This window comes from Drosophila guanche, unplaced genomic scaffold (genome assembly GCF_900245975.1).
Source record: "Drosophila guanche unplaced genomic scaffold, DGUA_6, whole genome shotgun sequence".
Lineage (NCBI taxonomy): Eukaryota > Metazoa > Arthropoda > Insecta > Diptera > Drosophilidae > Drosophila > Drosophila guanche.
In genome coordinates, this window is record NW_022995743.1 from 12,975,776 (window position 1) to 12,995,242 (window position 19,467).

Genomic DNA, 19,467 nt, shown 5'->3' on the forward strand with positions numbered 1-19,467 from the left:
CCGACCCTAGAGTTTAATTGAATAAGAATGCAACTGCATAAGCACCGTCACTGGCAGGCCACAAATCGAATAACCAAGCAGAAACAGGTCAAGTGCTTCAACTGAACTTGGAGTTGGGGGGCAAACACAGCTGACACACACAGATACAAACTATGGACAAAGGGGAGGGAGGTGTACTCTGGTTGGCCAACACGTTACTTTGAACTGTGATATATGTACATATGTAAACCAATTCTCGCTCTCACACTCGCACTCTAGCATCAACTTGCAGTCGAGTGCACATGAGCGGGAGCTGCCTTTGACTCTGGCAACCGGCAGCCGGCAACTGGCAACTGGCAACTCAGGCACTGAGGGCAGGTCTCATGCGGAGGCTAATTTGCCAAGATCTCACACAAATTACAACCGACGGCAAGGCAGAAGTTTCTGCTAATGCAATGCAAACTACTGTCCAAGTTCGGACAACGGGGAGTGGCCTCCTTTATTTCCGAGCAGTTTAAAACAAGATTCAACAAGATATAAATCCATGTCCGAATACTAAATACGCTTGGAGCATGGAGAGAAAATGTTCGCAAAGGCTCAAATTCTATTAGAGAAACATTTGCGATTGTTATCGCCTTAAAATCTCTTGGATTTAGATATCTTTTAAGCTAGATATCTTTAAGCTCTTACAGGCTAACTCCTTGCTGGACTAAATTAGGGTAGATGCAAGTTCTGAATTGTTGGATAGTTGACAAGCGATTTTCTGCAACTATGTCGAACACTGTCGAAGACAGAGACAGCCTTTAACTGTGTGGAAAGTTTTGCGTGGACAGTTGACAACTTTGAAGGCGTGTGCCAGTGCACAAAAACATTGTTTAGTTCAGTTTATTCCGAAAGTTTGTCCGCCCATTTAATAGGATGCTTCTGAGCCGCTCGCTTTGTAGATCTCCGTCAGATTCTTGAGGAACTTTTCATGCCTGACCAGATCGCAGCGTTCACCCACTGTGCTGATGTACTGCCTGAGTCTCTTCAGGCGGGCGTCGAAGAGCTCCCTCCGCCTCCGCAAATGCTCGTTCATGTCTCGGTTGATGCGGTCCAGAGCGCACTTCAAGGAGCTTGCAGTTTGCCGATGGTGTCTGTCGACGACCAGAGCCACCTTGGCCAAATGCATCGACAGTTGATAGGTCTTCTGTTCCTCCAGAAAGGAGCGACGCTCCCCTGCCAACAGCTGCTTCATTTCCAGCTGCATGAGAGTGGGTTGGGTGCGTTTTCTGTGCAGGCACTTCGGCAGCTCCTCACTCACCGAATCCTTGCAATGAACATAGAAGGCCACGTTGTCGGGACGCTTAAATTCCCCCGCATATGGCTTACCAAAATACTGATACATACTCATAATTTTACATCGAATTTCTTCACTGTTCAAATCATTTTAAAAGCTCGTCAAGTCTGACAGATTTTGCCATGTAAACATGTACTAATCTGAAGCATTTTTGAATCTGTCTAAAGCTTATACACAACTACGAGTATGCTTTCTATGCGCACCATAAATATTCCTATTAAGCAAGCCACAAGGCAGACCAGACCCAAGCCCCAACCCGCAACTTCAGAGAACTTCATCTGTGTCCGTGTGTCTCTGTGTCCGTGCGTCTGTGTGGCTCGGATATAACACAAAAGTTACTTGTTATTATTATGATTAAAGTTTCTGCTTGTGTGCCGCACACCACATTAGTGCTACTTCCCTGCCCCCAAGCATACCCCCATATATATTCCTATGTATATCCTACGCTCATATAAATGTTTGTGGGTTCTCAGTCAAGGTGCATGTGCTGGCTCAGGTGGAGTCTGCAGCCCTTGGCGGCTTAGGTCTGACATATCGTGTGTGTGAGGCAGTCCAGGCTCACCCGTTAGTAGCCCATTTAGAGCATGCATTTCTGGGGATAAAGTGGAAGAGCAAAAAACAGGAAACCCAAACATGACCACAACATATTTTGCTGACCATCTCTTTGCCGATGGTCTGCGCCTTAAAGCGGATTAAAATTGGAATTTTAGAGTGGATGGAATGTCAAAGAAGGGCAGTGGCCATTGAGCTTTTAAGAGCTGGTTGCGTTGCCAATTGAGCCACCAGATATTTTCGGAAGGTGCCGGGGAGCACGGCTTATTAGTGATAGTTACATATTAGCAGCTGTGTCTCCATGTGCGGGTCACGGTACAAGACTGCTACTGGATAACTACTTCCATTTTGCATTCCGTTTCTTTTATGATTCTCCACCGAGTCAAGTTTTGAATGCTCCCAGCCATTTCACTCTTTGTGCTCTGGCAGTCTGCACCTCCACCTCCACCCCAGTGTTCTTCGCTGTCACCCAAAAGGTTGAATGGGCGACTCAACTTTTACTGAGGCCGCAGTGCAGTGGAGAACTGGGTGTTGACATGCAATGCTGACAGAAAAGGAAAAAATAGCCCAAATGGAAGTTTATGGCCAGCACTGGCACTGGCCTACATACCAACCACTAAGCTCGCTCGGGGACCGGACTGACTGCAAAGCTTTTGGTTTTTATGGCCATCAATGGTGGACACACGTGGAGCTGTCCACTCTGAACCCAAATTAGTTCCGTCTCCCAGAGGACAAAAGAGAAGCAAGCGACAAAAAATTGAATATCCATCCATATGACGGGCTATAAAGTACCCTCCATTCGGATTTTATGTAATTTGTAATCTATGTGATGGATGCATAAATGTCTCTCAAATTGTAGGGCATTCCTCTTTACAGAGTACCTTCAATGGTTGGTTAGGCGGTTGCAAACTTCCTATAAACATTATACACTCCGGAATAAAAGTGGATTTATCGTTTACAAAAAATAACCGCAGAATAAACGGCAAGTAACAAATTCCCATTTGTATTTATTTGCAGGTCAAGAGCTGACAACAGAGGCCCTCATGCTCGTTATTGATAGAGAACTCGCATAGAAACGTGAACCAGCAGAGTCTTAGAGAGTACTCTTAGCAGAGTCTTCGAGTACGTATTTTCCTGGTGCCCCTGTGTTGTGTGTCCTGTGTCCGTCCTGCCTAGCGCTAAGTCAGAATGTTTGAGCCTCGATTAGAGCAGATTTGTGGCAGTTGAAAGTTGTTTTCTAGCCCAGCAATAAGAAAATAGCACACGCACACACACAGAGAGCACACAGAGCCGCCCTCCCACCCACACGGAGACACGAGATACTTTTGTGCTGGTGTGAGTGCGTGTTTAATGTAGTGCTGTGCCTGCGCCTGTGTGTTTGTGTGGTGTGTGTGGCGTGTGTGGCGTGTGTGTGTGTGTAGGTTTTTCCGTGTTTCTGAAGCATGCAAATAAACGGTCTTGCTGCCGGACCCACGATGGCCGCATCAGAGCCACCAGAGCCACCGCCGCGCAATCCGGATCGCATAAATGCCTCACTGCACAAGCTCAGCGAATCCGTAAGTACCACCAGCAACCCCGCAATCCATCGCCACCCAACCAACCCTCCTCGCCACCTCCGAAATTACCCCCCAAAAACCTCAAGCTCACTGGATATTTTACCTAATTGGACTCACTCATTGCTTGTTGGAGCGGACCCTGGTTGGGTTGGGGGCCACGGCCGAGGGGAGCCAGTCCTCTCCAATTGCATGCCGCAGCTTTCTCCTCCCCCCTTCTTGGCACACTATTTCATCTTCCACTTGTAGAACAAATTCCCCCCACATCTGCATTTGCATCTCTCCCTCATTGACTAATTGACAACTTATGGGCTCTCGCTGTCTGTCGCTATCTCTCTCTCTCTCTCTCTCTCTCTGCTTTTGCTCTATTTCTCTCTTATCTGCTCTTATTTACCTGTGGCCATCAGAATCATTGAATCTAAAGTGGATGTCATGAAATATCTTCAATTTACTTTGCAGAAAATTGTCAAATCGCTGGACTCGAGCCTGATCAAGGAGAAGTCCGGCTCCGTTAACAACAATAAGCCCATACGGCCGCTGCTTTCTCTGGATAACTCTGGAACGGCCTCCACCTCGGCAGCAGCAGCATCCGTAGCAACAGCAGCAGGAACAGGAACAGGAGCAGGAGCAGGAGCAGCAACTGGAGCTGTGGGAGGAGCACCTGCCAAGCCTTCGCCCCTGGTGCTCACCACCAAGCGAGACCTTACGCCCAGCAACGACACCAGCTCCTCGCCGGCCAGCTCTAATGGCAGCAATCAGACACTTACTCCACCCATGACCATCGACAACCAGCAGCAGCAGCAGCAGCAGCAGCAGCAGCAGCATCGACCACCGTCATATCCTGGGAAGAGCGAGGTCGTCGGTCTGCCACAGCCACAATTGCCGAATGGCATTGGGGGCACAGCCAACGCCAACTCTATACCCGGCCCAGCCATGATCCATGCGAATAACTCAAATTTAATTGCCGCTGGTCACCTGGCACAGGGAGTTGGAGTCTCCTCCACGTCCACGTCCACGTCCACCGCCAACAGCTCCTCTGGCGGCAGTGCCCTTAATGCTGGTAAGTGTGAGTGTGTGCGTGTGTGCGTGTGTATTCGTATGCGGGTGTGGGTGTGTGTGAGTGAGTCTGAGTGGTGGAAGGCAAAGCCAATAAGGGAATGGGAACGGGAAGATGCGTGCAAATGCATTTGTAATGGGCAAAGGTGAAGGGGCAGCAACGGGGGAGCAATCAGCAGATTGCTGCGGGCTGAAGAGCCAAAGGAAGGGAATGGTTAAATCAGCAAAAGTGAAATTAAATCAATGTCCGCAGATTGAATACTTTCAAACTAAAGATTTCATTTAACCAATAATAATTTGTTTTAAATCCTGATAGCAACCAGTAAATATTTAAAGATTTAGTGACGCAATAAACTCATAAATCCATTTATAAACCATGCTTTAAATTTGCAGAAACAGTCCCTTAAACGTGTTTACATTTTCTAGTTAATTTGTAAAATGCAACAAATCCTTGCCTTGAGGATGAGCACATTGACAAAATGTTTGGGTTTTTAATAAAGTTGTAACAAAGTAGCATGCGAGCAGCTTGTCTGCTCCGGAAGCCAAGAAGCAAACACTCTGACCGCACAGAAATTTAATGCTGTCCGGGGCACGATGCAACCTGCAAGTTGCAAGGGGCAAGTAGATGATAAAAGCCGCACAGCATCACAGTCGGGCGTCAGTGGGGAAGACATAACACAGACCACAGAAACAACAACGACAGATATTGGGTAAACCACAGACACAACATCAACGAAGGATGGAAGATGGCCAAGAACAGGGTTAGGGATAGATAGATAGTTCGGCGGTTCTCTGGGATGCGCAGAATGTGGGTGTGTAGTGTAGTGTAGTTTTTCTCCTTTGTTGTTGTTGCTGCTGCGTGTCGGACTGAGATTGGCACTGGGGGCAGCCCAACGCATCGGATTAGATTAGAATGGCAAAGTGATGTACACTTTAAAAATCGGACAAATGGATGGTAATGGCCCTCACTCTCACTCTCCCTCTGGCTCTCGAACTATCTTTGAGTGCTGGAGTTGAGAAGCCACCGAAGCGCATAGTCAGGCTTACCCCACTCAGTAGGTATACAAGTTTGAGAGGGTCCACCTCCGTCCCAGAGTGGACGGCAAAGTTGAAAACTTAAATATTCGAAATTGAGCAGAGAAATGAAGCGGGGAAACTGCTTTCACAGTCCATTCAATGAGAAAATGATTTAAATCTGTTTATTTCGCAAGCCAAACAATACAATTTGATTATGAAATATGTACTCGTACTTTGCGATTTAATTGCGATTGTGATTTCATGCCGAGCATTAAGAGCTAATTAAATTTCCATTCAAGTCTTTAGACAAACGATAAATCCACAAGGAAAAAAATGCCCCACCCGCTCCCAAAACTGGTGGAAAAAAAAAACCATTTTCATCAATTTGTTGACATGTTTGTGCTTGTGAATGTTGTGCCTATGGGGGGAGCAGGTCAGCAGTCAGGGTTTTAGTAGTGAGTATTAAGTGCAATCAATTTAGACCCATCGTCAGTTATGCACAAATATGAGTTTTGTGGGGAGAGTGAGTGTTGTGGGAATAGGTAATCAGATTGTTCATCCCGTAAATGTATTCTTATGAATTCATTATAATTGAAATTACTCAGTTTGCCCGTTCGTTTGCATCTAGATAAATGTTCCGAAATAAATCGATATTTATATGTTTTACCCACCCGTACAGCAGTTCTAATTGTTGTTTATTTACCACTTCACTGTGCGACTATTTGTCCAGTTTGGCATTTTGGATCTCTCTCCCATTGTGTGTTGCAATCTAATTTCGTGCACGTTCCCAAACACCCTACACCCACCCACCCGTGCTCCCCGCTCCGCCTAACCACAATTCGAATCCGAGTGCCTCCTGTCATCATTAGTATCGTATCTCATCCTAGTCGTCATCAGTATCCTTTCTTGCCATTGTTCTTGTTCTTCGTATTGTTGTTCTTGTTGTTGTATGTTCTTTGTTGTTTGTTGATTTGCTTTGTTTGGACTGTACGAAATGGGTCCACCTGCAGCCCCCACCCCACCATCCTTACCAATCGAATCATCCCACCCATCGAAATATCTCCATCTATATATCTACAATATGCAATATACAGTCGACAAGCGGAATGCCAATGATGTTTGCCCAATTGTGAAATTAATGGAACCGGAGTCAATGGCAACCGCAAGAGCAGCTCCAGCCGCATCATCGACGAATATGAATCCATCATTATCGGCCTTCCTGGCTCTGGGGCCACCGCACTCTCCGACATCCGCTGCCTCGGCGGCCCTGCTCAGGCTCGAGTCCTCCTGCGATGGTAATCGCAACGAAGAGACAAAGTTCCGACTCCGAGGTGGTCCGTGTTCGGGTTCGGGTTCAAGCTCAGACTCTGGTCCGGCTTCAGGTAAGTTGAACAGACAATTTTCCGATTTGCTCTGCTCTGCTCTCAGCTCTCTGCTCTCTCTTTTGTTTTGTTCTTTTCACTTTCATCCCAATTTGCGTTCTGTTATTCTTTTTGAACTGAAGCAGCAGCAGCAGCTTCATCATCATCATCATCACAATTAGCCCGCATGCCCAAATTCATTCAATCCTCTTACTGCTCCCCCCCCCCCCAACTGCACGTGCACCAGCTCCTACACCTGCACTTGCACCGTCCATTCCCTGTGGGGAAAAGTAGTTGCACTTGATCCCCATTCAACAGCCTGTCGATTCGTTGCCTTGGCCTGCTTAAGTTATAATTACATGGATTTTAGTTTGTTCGCAAAAACTTTCGTTCAATGCAATGCTTCTGTTCTGCTCTTTTGTGTTTGCCAGTAGCTGTGTAGAGGATTTGGGTAGTTCCCAGTTTATGTTCTTTGGTTTCCTTCTGCGTTGCTTAGTCAAGAAGACAGGCATATGATAAGCGGGGGCTGGGGAACGTAACTGGTTGTGGGTTGGCTTTAGCTAGTCAAAAGCGTAGTGCCATGAGTAGAAAATCGAGGCGCAGGGATGGCAGAAACCATTTATTTGAGCTATGCTTTCCCCATCTGGATACTTGAAACCTTTATGCCAGCCAGCCACATGAGCCTTGAATTATTATGAACTAGCTGAAACTTATCGAACGGCGTGCATCCCATATACTGAGCACCGCTTGTCCGCAGCTTTTGGTAGCTGTAGAAAGCCAAATCGCAGCCAGGACGTTTGTTAAATATTTACTCAATGTTTACAGAATCGGGCATGAAGCTGCGAGAGGAGAACGATCGTCTCAATGCGGAGCTGCTTCGCCTGCGTCGACTTCTGGAGCTCTCCACGGACGGCGCCGTCGGGGGCGTGGATCCCACAGAGGCAGAGTCGCAGGGCAACAACGGAACAGCTGCGCAGGATCGCATCGAACGACTGGAGTCGGAGCTGCGTACGGTCAAGAATCAGCTGCTGACCATGCGGCTGGAGAGAAAGAAGCTGCGAACCGACAAATCCGATCTGCTGGGACAGGTGAAACAGCTGTGCGCCTCGCTGCAGGAGAAGGAGCAGGAGTTGCGCGACTTTATTCGCAATTTTCAGGAGCGAGTGCGAGAGTCGGAGACCACGAATGCCAAGCTCTCGGGCGATCGGGATCGGGAGCGCTTCCAGCTGCTGAAGCAGGCCCGGGATGAGGCCGAGCGCTCACTGGCCCTGGCCCAGCAGCTCTCGGCTCGTGACTTGCAGCTGCAGCGACTCCAGGAGCAGCTGCAGGAGGCACGCCGCCAGCTCACCGGCTGTCTCTCCGACCAGGAGAGTCTGCACTCGTTTGCCCCCCTGACACCGCCCTCTGCGGCCTCCGGAATGCTCAGTCAGATGGCAGCCGGCTCGGGCATGGGCGGAGTCCTGGGCGGACTGCGCGGCACAACCGACGATAGTGGGCGTGGCAACTCGCTGTCGGCATTCAGTGGCAGCCTGAGCGGCGGATCCGGAGCCACAGCCGGCGATCGCAACTCGTGCTCCAATGACTCCGGGCTGCGCAACAGCAGCGACCGGGAGAGCACCGGCGGGGAGCTGAACTTCAGCGACGGCACCTGCGACAATGGACCGTGCATCACCGTGGATCCCGACAGCATTTCCCTCGTCTCCAGCCAGAACATGTATCAATGTGAGTGATCGACTGATAATATCTTATCTCCGAGGAGTTGGAGTTTACTTTTCTCTCCCTTTTCCAGTTGGAACACCCAAAGAACGAAGCCCCACACTGTCGCCCCTGAACTCGGCTGCCTACTCAAGGTACTTTGTTCTTTCTTCTTTCGAAAAGCTAATCTCGTAATTTATTCAACCAAAACAGATCCGTTGAGCAGCTGGGCTCACCCGTGGACCCCGATGGACCAGGCGGTGCTGGCGCCATAACCCGAAAGTTTGCCTGTGCCACAAAGAGCGGGCCATTGGGAGCACGCAATGGCCGTGGGGGTACCTGGGGCAGCATATCGCGTGTGTTTGCTCGGTCCCGCAACAAGAGCAAGGCCCTGTCTGCCGATGGAGTGACCGAATGTGAGTCGGACGAGGAGTCCCCTTTAGGGGGTCAGATTCCATGGAAGATATTCTAAAAAATACTCTCCCTCAGACACCGACTATTCGTGGAATCCGCTTTCGGAGGAGGGCTACGCCGACAAGATTCGCCTGCTGCGCGAGGCCTCCCAGCTGCCGATGGAGCGCTGGCGGGCCACCCAGGTGCTGGCCTGGCTGGAGGTGGCCCTGGGCATGCCCCAGTATAGTGGACGCTGTGCGGAGAACGTGAAGAGTGGGAAGGTTCTGCTGGAACTGAATGACATCGAGCTGGAGGCTGGACTCGGCCTGGCCCATCCCATGCACCGCAAGAAGCTGCGCCTGGCCATCGAGGAGCAGCGGCGACCGGAACTGGTGCGCTATCCACTCATCACCCAATTGGGCCACACCTGGGTGGCCTCCGAGTGGCTGCCGGATATTGGACTGCCGCAGTACGCGGAGCCTTTTCTGCAGTCCCTCGTCGATGCACGCATGCTGGACACACTGTCCAAGAAGGAGCTGGAGAAGTTTCTGGGTGTGACCCGAAAGTTCCATCAGGCCAGCATTGTGCATGGTAGGTGACACATGACACACCGACAAAAGGTGAACGAACCATTAAGGACAGTTTTCATCTGTTTTCCCTCCCACTTTCCGTTTGTTTGTCAGGCATTCACGTGTTGCGCATCGTGAAGTACGACAGGCAGACATTGGCCATGAGGCGAGTGCAATCCGAGACGGTGGACACGGACCCCATTGTTTGGACAAATCAGCGCTTCATACGCTGGGTCCGATCCATCGACCTAGGCGAGTACGCTGACAACCTAAAGGGTGAGTGCATTGATTGCCTCTCGATTATGCCATTCATTAAACCAATTATGGGTTTTTCTCCTGCTCCTTGCCACCATTCCTCCTCCTCGCAGACAGCGGTGTTCATGGCGGACTTGTCGTGCTGGAGCCATCCTTTTCGGGCGATACTATGGCCACGGCTCTGGGTATTCCCCCATCCAAGAACATAATACGACGACATCTGAACACGGAATTCGATGCCCTCATTTTGCCAGCAAGGTGAGTTCGGGCTCGCCCGTCATTCAATCATTTCAAATGTGTGTGTGTGTGTCTGTGTCTGTGTGTGTGTGTGTGCGTGTGTGTGTGTCCTTTGTGTAATCCTTCGGTTTTGACATGTGAAAGTGATCCATAAGTAGTAGCGTAATACAGCAATTTGATTAGTGTATTCTCAGCTTTGATTGAGTTTTTGTTTTGTGCCGTTTTGTATTTCCAACCCCATCCAACCGAAACCCAACCCAACCCCCATCTCTGCTTCAAGAGAGATTACATAACCTTCCAGTTAATGTTCAAGTTTCTGTTGTGATTTATTTTGTTCTGTGAGTTTGTGGTTTTGTTAATCAAATCATTTGTGCACTTTTATTATCAGATCATCATCATCATCAGTCATTGGGGGAGCATCATCATTCACATTATCACTCATGTTTTGATTATCTGGCTATTTCGTTAAGTGCTTTGCTAATCTGTTTATAGCTGCTTCTTAGGTGCATATCATATCCGTCTATTTTTTTTCCCCCACATCTTCTCGCGTCATTTGCCATCTTGCCAACTTGAGCGCTGCAGAAATGCGATATTCTCTGGCTACTAGAGAGCCCGATGTCTTCCACCATTCCACATTCTAAACTCATGCGATGTCATATCTCTGTCATATCTATCTGTCTACTCGCTCGTGCATAAGTATGTCATAGTCTATCGTATCTGAAAAATATTGTACTTTGTTTCTTTGTTGATCATGTTAACGTAAACGTAAACGTAAACGTAAACGTAACGTGTCTTAGACAATCTTTAACAAATAAATGTCCCAGTACTTGCGAATCGCACTAATGGCGGCCTTTCTGTGGCCATGTTTCTCTCTCTTTTCTTTTCCAATCAATATGTCGTTCAATATACATACATACTGCATACTGTGTGTATGTATATGAATTTCTTATATCCGCAATGCAGATACTTAATTTACTGTCAAATGGAAGAGTTTCAAATGGAAAGCTCCCGTCAATTGGCCAAATTGCAGGGCCATTAAACCCACGCGAAACAACAAAAAATTATTAAAAGAAAATGGAAAATCAAATGGGATTCAAAATAGAACTGTTTAGCCAAGCTGATGATGATGGTTATAATGATAATAGCCATAGGGAGAGAACAATAATTGGAGCACAGCGCTAATCGTATCGTCATTACGTATAGTTGATAGTTGAGACACAGAGCAAAGATATTCACACTCCGATTAGTCTTAGTATGTGTAGTATCCGCATTTGTATTCACATTCGTACTCATAGTTTAGTAAGTGAGTGTGCTTAAGGCATCCAACAAGCAACGCAACGCAGAGAGCAACCCAGACCCCCCCACGCTTTGCACATTCGATATTGATAGTAGAAGCTTAAGGATTTTTTGCCAACAGTCAACTCAAGCATTTAATGTCAACGATAAAAGTATGTAGTAGTACACACACATATATAGGGTTAATGCTTTGCTTCAGAGTTAGCTTAAAAAATAACAAAAGTAGAAAGGAATGGGATGGAGGAAATCTTCAACGATCTACCTTCGCCACTAGCCGGGAAAGAGTTAGTTGAGTTGTCCACTGTGATACAGCATCGAAAATGTTGGTCAACGCACAATGCAGAATTGAACGAACCCCTCGAGACCAAAACAACCACATGCATATCACACACACACACATACATACAAATGCATAGACACATACACATACAACATTTCGTGGTTAAAGCTGTAGTAGTCAATTTGTTTGGTTGGTGTGTTGCATACCTTGGTGCGTTTTCTAGCGATTTTGCACTGCGGTCGCCGTCTCCCAATCCTACAAGAAGGAACTCTGAAGCAAAGATGTGGATGTGGATGTGGATGGGTTGGCTGCAGTGCGAGTCGCAAATAGGTGAATTTGATCTTAAAGTCTTTAATTTGGTTGCGCTATTTTGAACTACAATGTCAATTGTAAGTAAAAGTTGCCTACTAAGTAGCTCTAACACACAGAAACACACAGACACAGACATACACGTACGCGTACTCAACAGCAAACTGAAAATCAAACTTATGTATGTACACAACGTATGTGTTATCAATGTTTTATGTAGCTTGAACTAGTGTAATCGTTGTCATCTTACTACAATACAATACCTACTCGTACTCCACTCAAAGTGTGATTGGATTGCAGCCAAAAGGCTTTCAAAAGACATACCAAAAACATCAACCCACTTAACTTAATATGTAACTGGCTGCTGGTTGGTGTCTCTTGATTTCTGTTTTTCTTGCCATTTCGACTTTCTTTTCTGGGGCTGTCTTTCCTCTCAACATACACATACATAGATAGATACATACATAAATCTTTCTCCTTGCTTCCTGTAGGTTTTTTCGCTATGAGTAGTTAACTGTGACAAAATTTAACTGCGAAATGAAAACAGAAAGTTGCTAAAAATATGTATCTTTCAATAAGATAAATTGATTAACCGATTCTTGTCTCTGCCCCGTTTCTTTTTTCATCTTTTCTATACTTTTATCCATCTCCTGCTTTTCCTACTTCCAAATTCAAACTCTAATCGAATCAACGGCTTGTTGTTGTTGATGTCTGTCTCTGGCTATGCTTGATTGTATAACACAATTATTACCACAATAACACGACAACAACCACCTCTCTCTCTCTCTCTCTTTTTCTTTATGTGCATATGTGTGTGTGTGTGTGTGTGTGTGTGTGTGTGTGTGTGCCTGCCTGCCTGCCTGCCCGCCTGCCTCTGTATCACTATATCTGTGTATCTCTGTATTTGTGCCCGCCTGCCCGCCTGCTCGTACTCTCCTACGTTCCGTTCTCTGCTGTGTCTGTGTACTATCTCCATTGTGCCGCCTGCCTACCTATAACAAAAACTTTTGCACAAATCCAATCAACATCCACACACCCACACACACACACACACACCACACACACTATTCGAACCTATGCAAAAAATCGGATATCGACATTGCCATGTTTGTTGTGTAGAGCGACTCTGGGTCAAGGCATCCGTTCAGGTTGCGGCGTAGTGCCCCTGACTGGACCCGGCGGACTGCAGCACTATGCCACAACAGACCGCCGCTCGAGCGGTAGCCTCAGGGTAAGTCCACCACATAAGTCCATCTATAAGCTGGCTCTATAAGCCATAATCGATATTGATATACATATATCCTCCTGTATTTAAGCCTGACTTGACGTGAAGCTTTTGTTGTCTCTCAGTGTCTAACTACTTGTCTCCTCCATATATAATCGAATATTCTGCCCACTAGAGGTGCCACTAAGATCTTTCACACCACAATACGTTATACGTTATACTCCATATCAATGATTGTTTTCTTACATATCTAAGTATGTATGTATGCAGTTTATGTATGTGTACGTAGTCGCAGCTAATAACAACCGACGGCAGATAAGTATGTACTTTGTAGTACTTTGATATAAGCATGTTTGTTTCAAATAATTCAGCTAATCATCAAAAACAATCAACAGCTAATTAACACACTTCAATACTCGCAATATCAGACACACTTTCAGCGAATATTCGAACAAAAGAATTCCAAATTTAGACATACAGCCACAACAAAAGTTTCACGACATTTCCAAACGATAGTTTAATTTGTTTTCTCTCTCCAATCCTTTAAAATATCCAGAAGGAAACAGTTTATATTCCTACGCAGTACTTTATTAATCCAAATTTACATTTGTCTCTCTTTCGTTTCTGCCTGCCCATAGATTTCGGCATGGAAAGGATCTCAGGTGGGTTCAGATCGTACACATTTCCCTTACTACTACTTACTAATCTTTGGACTATTTCTCTTGCAGAGCTCTCTTTCCAAAGCCTTTCGGTTCAATGCTAAACCCCATCGTGCCGGCGATCGCAGCTCCTTCGGCAACTCCACCTCCCCAACGCCTTCGTACAGCAGCAGCGAGGGTGGCGGAGGAATATACGCTACCATAGGTTCGCTGCATCATCAGCAGCACCAGCAACAGCAGCAACAGCAGCACCAGCAGCAACACTATCATCACTTTCTGCCGCCTCCGACTACTGCTCCACCGCCGATTCCCATGGCTGGTGGCAGCAGCAACAACTACAGTCATGGTCCGCCGCCGGGGCACCGCGTGAGCGCCCCGCCCATTGGCAGCCTGTTGGATGGGAGCGGAGTGGATGCCCAGCTGCTCTACGAGCAGAGTCGACGACGCGTGAAAAGCATCAGCGACATTGGAGCATCGACGAGTGCGGGCAGCGTGGGGGCGTGCAGTCTGGGGGGAATATCGGGCTCCTCGGAGTCTCCCGAATGAGAGTGGGAGGCGAATCGGAGCTAGCTAGACAACCACAACCGAAGATACTCAGCTGTATTCCCTTAATAGTCATGTGACGAGTGTCGCCTCTTACCTGTTTATAGTCAGTTAGTGTCCCTTTTCCGTTCCTTTCTGGATTCGAGCTTAGATTCCAAGGCAAAACCAAAAACGCGAGTTCAAGTGTACTCAAGTCAAGTGTCGGACCCACCTTCAAGATGCAAGCAAACAAGAATCAGCAAGTACAGATACATACATTTGTAACTATCTCTACCTATGTCAAGATACAAATAAACGAGTAAGCATTTGATCAAATCAGCTAGAACTACGAACTGCGAGTACATAAGTATATGCTAAACAGGATTCCATATAAGCATGTATGTTGGTGCATATATAATACTTACTAGAGATAATATAGGCTAAGTTAAATCCCTCTCGAAAGCGAATCGACGCCAACACACACACCCCACTAAACCTAAACACAGAATAAACTCGAATAGTTTAATTAATCGTGTGTTACTCTAATCTAATGGTAACTGTAACTGTAATGTAAAGCTAGCTTTAAATGGATTTACAAATGTAATCCTGCGCTGGAGCACTGCCCCAGCTCTAACAGAGAGCGCACGCAGTGCTCTGGCGTCTGGGATTGAGCAGCCACAGGAGCAGACTCTGATGCATGCGATGGATGTAATTACAATTTAGATAAATTGAAATTATTTTGTAACCGAACCTATCGTAGCTAAGCCAATGAAAGTGGAAACCCAAATGGACATGAATGGATGCTATTGAATTCAGTTTGATGAACTGCAGACAGCTGCAATTTGTAAATGATTCCGAGGCATACACCTAAGTATCCTTTGATCACATACAAGTCAAGTAGAGAAACTAAATCAAATACAATGCGAGCCCACTCCAATTCCCTATCCCCAATACCCCTTACACCACCAAAGAGCATAAAAAGTAACGTCAGCCTGCTACAGCCCCCCCGAACTATCATCATATATCGAAATATCCCAGAATGAGAGCGGTATTATGTATTAAGCAGACCAATTTAACTCTAGTGTACTACGGCAAACAAAAGAAACTATCGAATAATGATCAAAACTCTGTTGTAAATAGATCCGTCTTTGATTTGCATTTCTTTATTGTGTGTAGGGGGGGAAGTTCGGCCCGCTACACGAGCAGAACCTCAACGAATTGCATTTGCTCAACTCCAAAACATTTAACCTTCACCAAAAGTAGATGTGCCTTCTGTATCTTCTGTGGCTCGCTGCACCTCCGTGTAGACTCCTCCCGCTCGGATTGCTAGCGTCGATCGCTGTCGTTGTCGTTGTCGTTGCGCGGGCGTCGTGTGGTATGCGGACGGCCCTTGGGCTCTGGAGCTGGAACTGGCTCCGCGGCTGTCAGGGTGCCCAGGCTCCCAATCAAAGCGAGGACACCAAATACAAGGAACAAACTAAACCACTTCATCTTCGCTATATGCTCTATCCGCCACTCTTGGTTGCAAACTGCTGACTGTTCGGCTGTTGTCGAGGCGTTTTATGGTATGGCGGTCGACTGGCCGGCGACCCGGCGAATGCTAATGAAGGGAACTGCCGTCAACATCGTTTACCTTTGGCTGTTGTTTATGTGCGCAGATCAAGCGAGATATCTATCCAAATTGAGTTGTAAATCCAGCGCTAAAAATGGGCGGACATACATTTAGGTAATTGGCTTCACTCACAACTGAACCAAACAATTCTCGATGTCACTTTTCCCATTCCAAGCGAATCTCAACCAGATCTCTGTGTGGGATCTCTCTGGCGATTGTTTGGCCTAATTAGTTGGCAAAGTGCAAAAACATTTTGTACGATAGAAGGTTGGCTTGGCTGTTGATAACTTTATCTAATCATGTGGATGCGCGATGCTTCCTTCTAGCTTGTATTAACAATACTTGATCTCCTAGTTAGGAGGTGAGGAAGTTATTTCCACATACAATTAAATATAAATCGATGGCAAACATTTGCCGAATGTTCAATTTTCAACACTGAGGACCAACATAGGTTCGGCATAAATCGATTAGTTGATAAATTAACAAATATTAAAAATGGAACGCGTAAGATTTAACGAATAAATACAATTTACAGATAACGAAAATGTTAGCTCTAAAGAACGCGGTATACAAAAACCTTACTTAACCGGACTTGTTATACATTTGGACTTCTGATTATACAAATTCTTCGAGCATTTATCGAAAATGCCCCACCGAAGGTCATTTCTATTGGCAATTTATATATGTAAAACTTGAATAATATCACAGCGGCCGTCGTCTGGGATCTGCATCAAAACATCCATTGATCCCCATGTGCTTGCGGACTCAGACTCAACTTTTGTTGGAAAAGTTGGTCCAGTTCGTTCATTTCCCTCTCGCGGCGCAACTCCTCGGCAACTTGCACCCACAGGTTTTCAAAGCCGTGGTCAAAACTCGCCATCGAGACATCGCCATCAAAGGCGCTGTCGTCCATAACATAGGAATATTCTCGTTTGTAGTCGCACATTTTGTTTGATTTCAAATCTGCAAAAAAGAGAAAAACTGTTAAGAATCGATCGCACAAGCCATGAAGCTATCGATATGCGGCCACTATCGATAGGCTCTTATCAGCGACCAGCTGATTGAGTTTTTTTGTACACAAAACATCTTCTGCTGTCTCCGCCGATCCAATTGTTATTACTTTTAACCTGTACCTCCAACAATTTACGCACTTCGCCAATATTCAAAATACAAAACTGAGCCGGAAATGTCGCGTAAAAATGTCTTGAACTTGATCAATACGATCGTGTCCAATTCGTAAGCTGATGTTTAAATAACTTGCATGTACAAATTGTTTAATTAAAACCTGCCTTATTCCGTTGTAGCTGCAAGTGCCCCGCCCACTCACATAACTATGGATCAGCAGCGGCCACGGGGATCCAGACGGGACAGAAGGAGTACGCCTTCGAGGCAAGTATTTATGCGTAGGACTTTGGACCTCACGCAGATAGGAGATAATCATCTCGTTGAGACTGTAGCTGATACGTAGATCTACCAGACGACATCCAAAGTCCAAGGCAGATAATAAGCATTAATTGTTTCGTTTATGTTTTGGTAGATGTCTGCCTCGACTGTGCGCTTTGGACCTGGTGTGAGTGTTGAGGTTGGCGCAGACCTGCGAAATTTGGGTGCCAAGAAGGTCTGTCTGGTCACGGATAAGAATGTAGCGAAGCTGCCGTCAGTCAAGGTGGCCTTGGACTCCCTCAGCCGCCATGGCATAAACTATGAGGTGTACGATGAGACGCGTGTGGAGCCAACGGATGGCAGCTTTTGGCATGCCGCAGAGTATGCGCGCCAGAACGAGTTCGATGCATTCCTGGCCATTGGCGGTGGCTCAGTCATGGACACGGCCAAGGCGGCCAATCTGTTCAGCAGTGATCGCGACGCAGAGTTTCTGGACTATGTCAACAGTCCGATTGGCAAGGGAAAGGAGGTGATGTCTGCTGCAAGGAATGACAAGTTGAATGCTGTCTAAGATCCCCGTTTGCCCTGTAGATATCCGTAAAGTTGAAGCCCTTGATTGCTATGCCCACCACCTCAGGAACTGGCTCCGAAACCACTGGCGTGGCCATCTTTGACTATAAGCGATTGCACGCCAAGACAGGAATCTCCAGCAAATACCTCAAGCCGACTCTAGGTAAGCCATGAACCAAGTCCGCAATTCTCAAACTTTTCACATATTTTATACCCTCAGCCATAATTGATCCTTTGCACACCCTTTCGCAGCCCGAGAGGGTAATGGCGTTTGCCGGCTTCGATGTATTCTGCCATGCCCTGGAGAGCTTCACGGCAGTGGACTATCGCGAGCGGGGACCAGCGCCGAGTGATCCGAGTCTGCGACCCACCTATCAGGGGAGGAATCCCATATCCGATGTGTGGGCGCGGTTTGCCCTCGAGACGATACGCAAGAACTTCATCGATGCCATATACCAGCCAGACAATTTGGAGGCTCGCTCCCAGATGCATCTGGCCTCAACAATGGCCGGAGTGGGCTTTGGCAACGCTGGGGTGCATCTCTGTCACGGACTGTCCTACCCCATTTCGGGAAATGTGAGGGACTACAAGCCAGCTGGCTACCTGGCCGACCATGCGCTCATACCGCATGGCCTCTCCGTTGTGATCAGTGCGCCCGCGGTCTTTGAGTTCACTGCGGCCGCTTGCCCCGATCGCCATCTGGAGGCTGCCAAACTTCTAGGCGGTAAAGCAGACGGCGTTAAGGCAGCAGATGCCGGTCGCCTTTTGGCGGACACTGTACGAGGCTTTATGCAACGCGCTGGCATTGAAAATGGCCTCCGCGAACTCGGCTTCTCCAGCAGCGATGTGCCCAATCTGGTCGCGGGCACGCTGCCCCAGGAACGGATCACTAAATTAGCACCTCGCGCACAGACCCACGAGAACTTGGCCCAACTCTTTGAGAATTCCATGGTGGCTTATTAAATTAATGGGCTCTGCACTTACCCACGCGCCTGGCCTGTTCGCTTGAAGAAAAAGTATAAAACTAACGGGTCCATGCAGCCAAGCTTTGGTCTCACTGCAGCTCAAGACAGGCGAAGCTTTTAAAGTTTCCAAGTGCATCCAAGCATAGTATATTTTTACATATGTTCCTATACATATGCGAGTTGTAAAAAATACCACAAGCAGATACAAATCACAGATATATATTTAAAGGAAATTGTATTTGTTAATACCATTTAAAACGGCCGCCCTCTTCTCTTTTTGTTTGCTTTGTTCGTCAGCTGTTTTCCCAGGGCTGCCCACTTTCGATAAACAAAGATAAGTATCGATAAGTTTGAGTTGCAATTGAAAATTTGAAAACCCTGAGTGTGTTTTAAATGATAGATTAAATATTGGAAACTGTATGAATGTTCAGTAAAGATCGAATAAAATGTAACGTCAAGATGGACCGGATTTAATATAAGCGAGATTCCAGCGGAAATTGTAGTTCAGATGATAAACAGATGCAATCTCCTCTTCCCGCTCAATGCTGTGCATTCATTCCATTGTATAATTAATAAAAGAAAAGATTTTTTATTTTATTGAACCGCATGTTATATTTAATACGTAGGTATATTAAAGATT

General features: G+C 46.7%; 4 protein-coding genes across 9 annotated transcripts in view; 2 read left to right on the plus strand and 2 right to left on the minus strand.

Annotated features, from left to right (window-relative positions):
- Positions 1-15,436, plus strand: part of LOC117592387 (kazrin) — a 36,767-nt gene extending 21,331 nt beyond the window's left edge. For 2 of the 6 annotated variants that reach the window (XM_034286098.1, XM_034286099.1), the window contains exons 3-14: positions 2,888-3,426; positions 3,883-4,483; positions 6,591-6,878; positions 7,683-8,579; positions 8,647-8,707; positions 8,766-8,968; positions 9,042-9,536; positions 9,629-9,790; positions 9,883-10,027; positions 13,011-13,122; positions 13,755-13,778; positions 13,845-15,436. In XM_034286098.1, coding sequence (XP_034141989.1) covers positions 3,313-3,426; positions 3,883-4,483; positions 6,591-6,878; positions 7,683-8,579; positions 8,647-8,707; positions 8,766-8,968; positions 9,042-9,536; positions 9,629-9,790; positions 9,883-10,027; positions 13,011-13,122; positions 13,755-13,778; positions 13,845-14,321 — 3,579 coding nt within the window. In that variant the 5' untranslated portion in view covers positions 2,888-3,312 and the 3' untranslated portion in view covers positions 14,322-15,436. Of the gene's footprint in view, positions 1-2,887; positions 3,427-3,882; positions 4,484-6,590; positions 6,879-7,682; positions 8,580-8,646; positions 8,708-8,765; positions 8,969-9,041; positions 9,537-9,628; positions 9,791-9,882; positions 10,028-10,969; positions 11,972-13,010; positions 13,123-13,207; positions 13,436-13,754; positions 13,779-13,844 lie in introns of those variants that run through there. The other 4 variants (XR_004574521.1, XR_004574522.1, XM_034286101.1 and 1 more) reach the window with 4 other exon arrangements.
- Positions 655-1,413, minus strand: LOC117592390. The gene has a single exon (XM_034286106.1). It carries the CDS (start codon positions 1,370-1,372, stop codon positions 890-892), a length of 483 nt encoding a protein of 160 aa, XP_034141997.1. The 5' UTR covers positions 1,373-1,413; the 3' UTR covers positions 655-889.
- A 1,192-nt stretch (positions 15,437-16,628) lies between the features above and the next one.
- Positions 16,629-18,960, minus strand: LOC117592391. The gene is made up of 2 exons (XM_034286107.1): positions 18,847-18,960; positions 16,629-16,872 (listed from the first exon to the last, which is right to left on the minus strand). The coding sequence occupies exon 2, from the start codon at positions 16,853-16,855 to the stop codon at positions 16,640-16,642; it is 216 nt and encodes a 71-aa protein (XP_034141998.1). The 5' UTR covers positions 16,856-16,872; positions 18,847-18,960; the 3' UTR covers positions 16,629-16,639.
- LOC117592389 (probable hydroxyacid-oxoacid transhydrogenase, mitochondrial) lies at positions 17,010-18,845 on the plus strand. Its single transcript, XM_034286105.1, has 5 exons — positions 17,010-17,145; positions 17,214-17,298; positions 17,447-17,821; positions 17,884-18,025; positions 18,083-18,845. The coding sequence occupies exons 1-5, from the start codon at positions 17,096-17,098 to the stop codon at positions 18,823-18,825; spliced, it is 1,395 nt and encodes a 464-aa protein (XP_034141996.1). The 5' UTR covers positions 17,010-17,095; the 3' UTR covers positions 18,826-18,845.
- Positions 18,961-19,467: the final 507 nt, after the last annotated feature.

Bases quoted from the DNA above. Each gene is read 5' to 3' on its own strand.
- LOC117592390 (XM_034286106.1), bottom strand. From the start codon at position 1,372: ATGAGTATGTATCAGTATTTTGGTAAGCCATATGCGGGGGAATTTAAG.
- LOC117592391 (XM_034286107.1), bottom strand. From the start codon at position 16,855: ATGTGCGACTACAAACGAGAATATTCCTATGTTATGGACGACAGCGCC.
- LOC117592389 (XM_034286105.1), top strand. From the start codon at position 17,096: ATGTCGCGTAAAAATGTCTTGAACTTGATCAATACGATCGTGTCCAAT. The intron at 17,299-17,446 runs GCAAGTATTTAT...ATGTTTTGGTAG, and splicing joins AGAAGGAGTACGCCTTCGAG to ATGTCTGCCTCGACTGTGCG. The intron at 17,822-17,883 runs GTGATGTCTGCT...TTTGCCCTGTAG, and splicing joins CGATTGGCAAGGGAAAGGAG to ATATCCGTAAAGTTGAAGCC.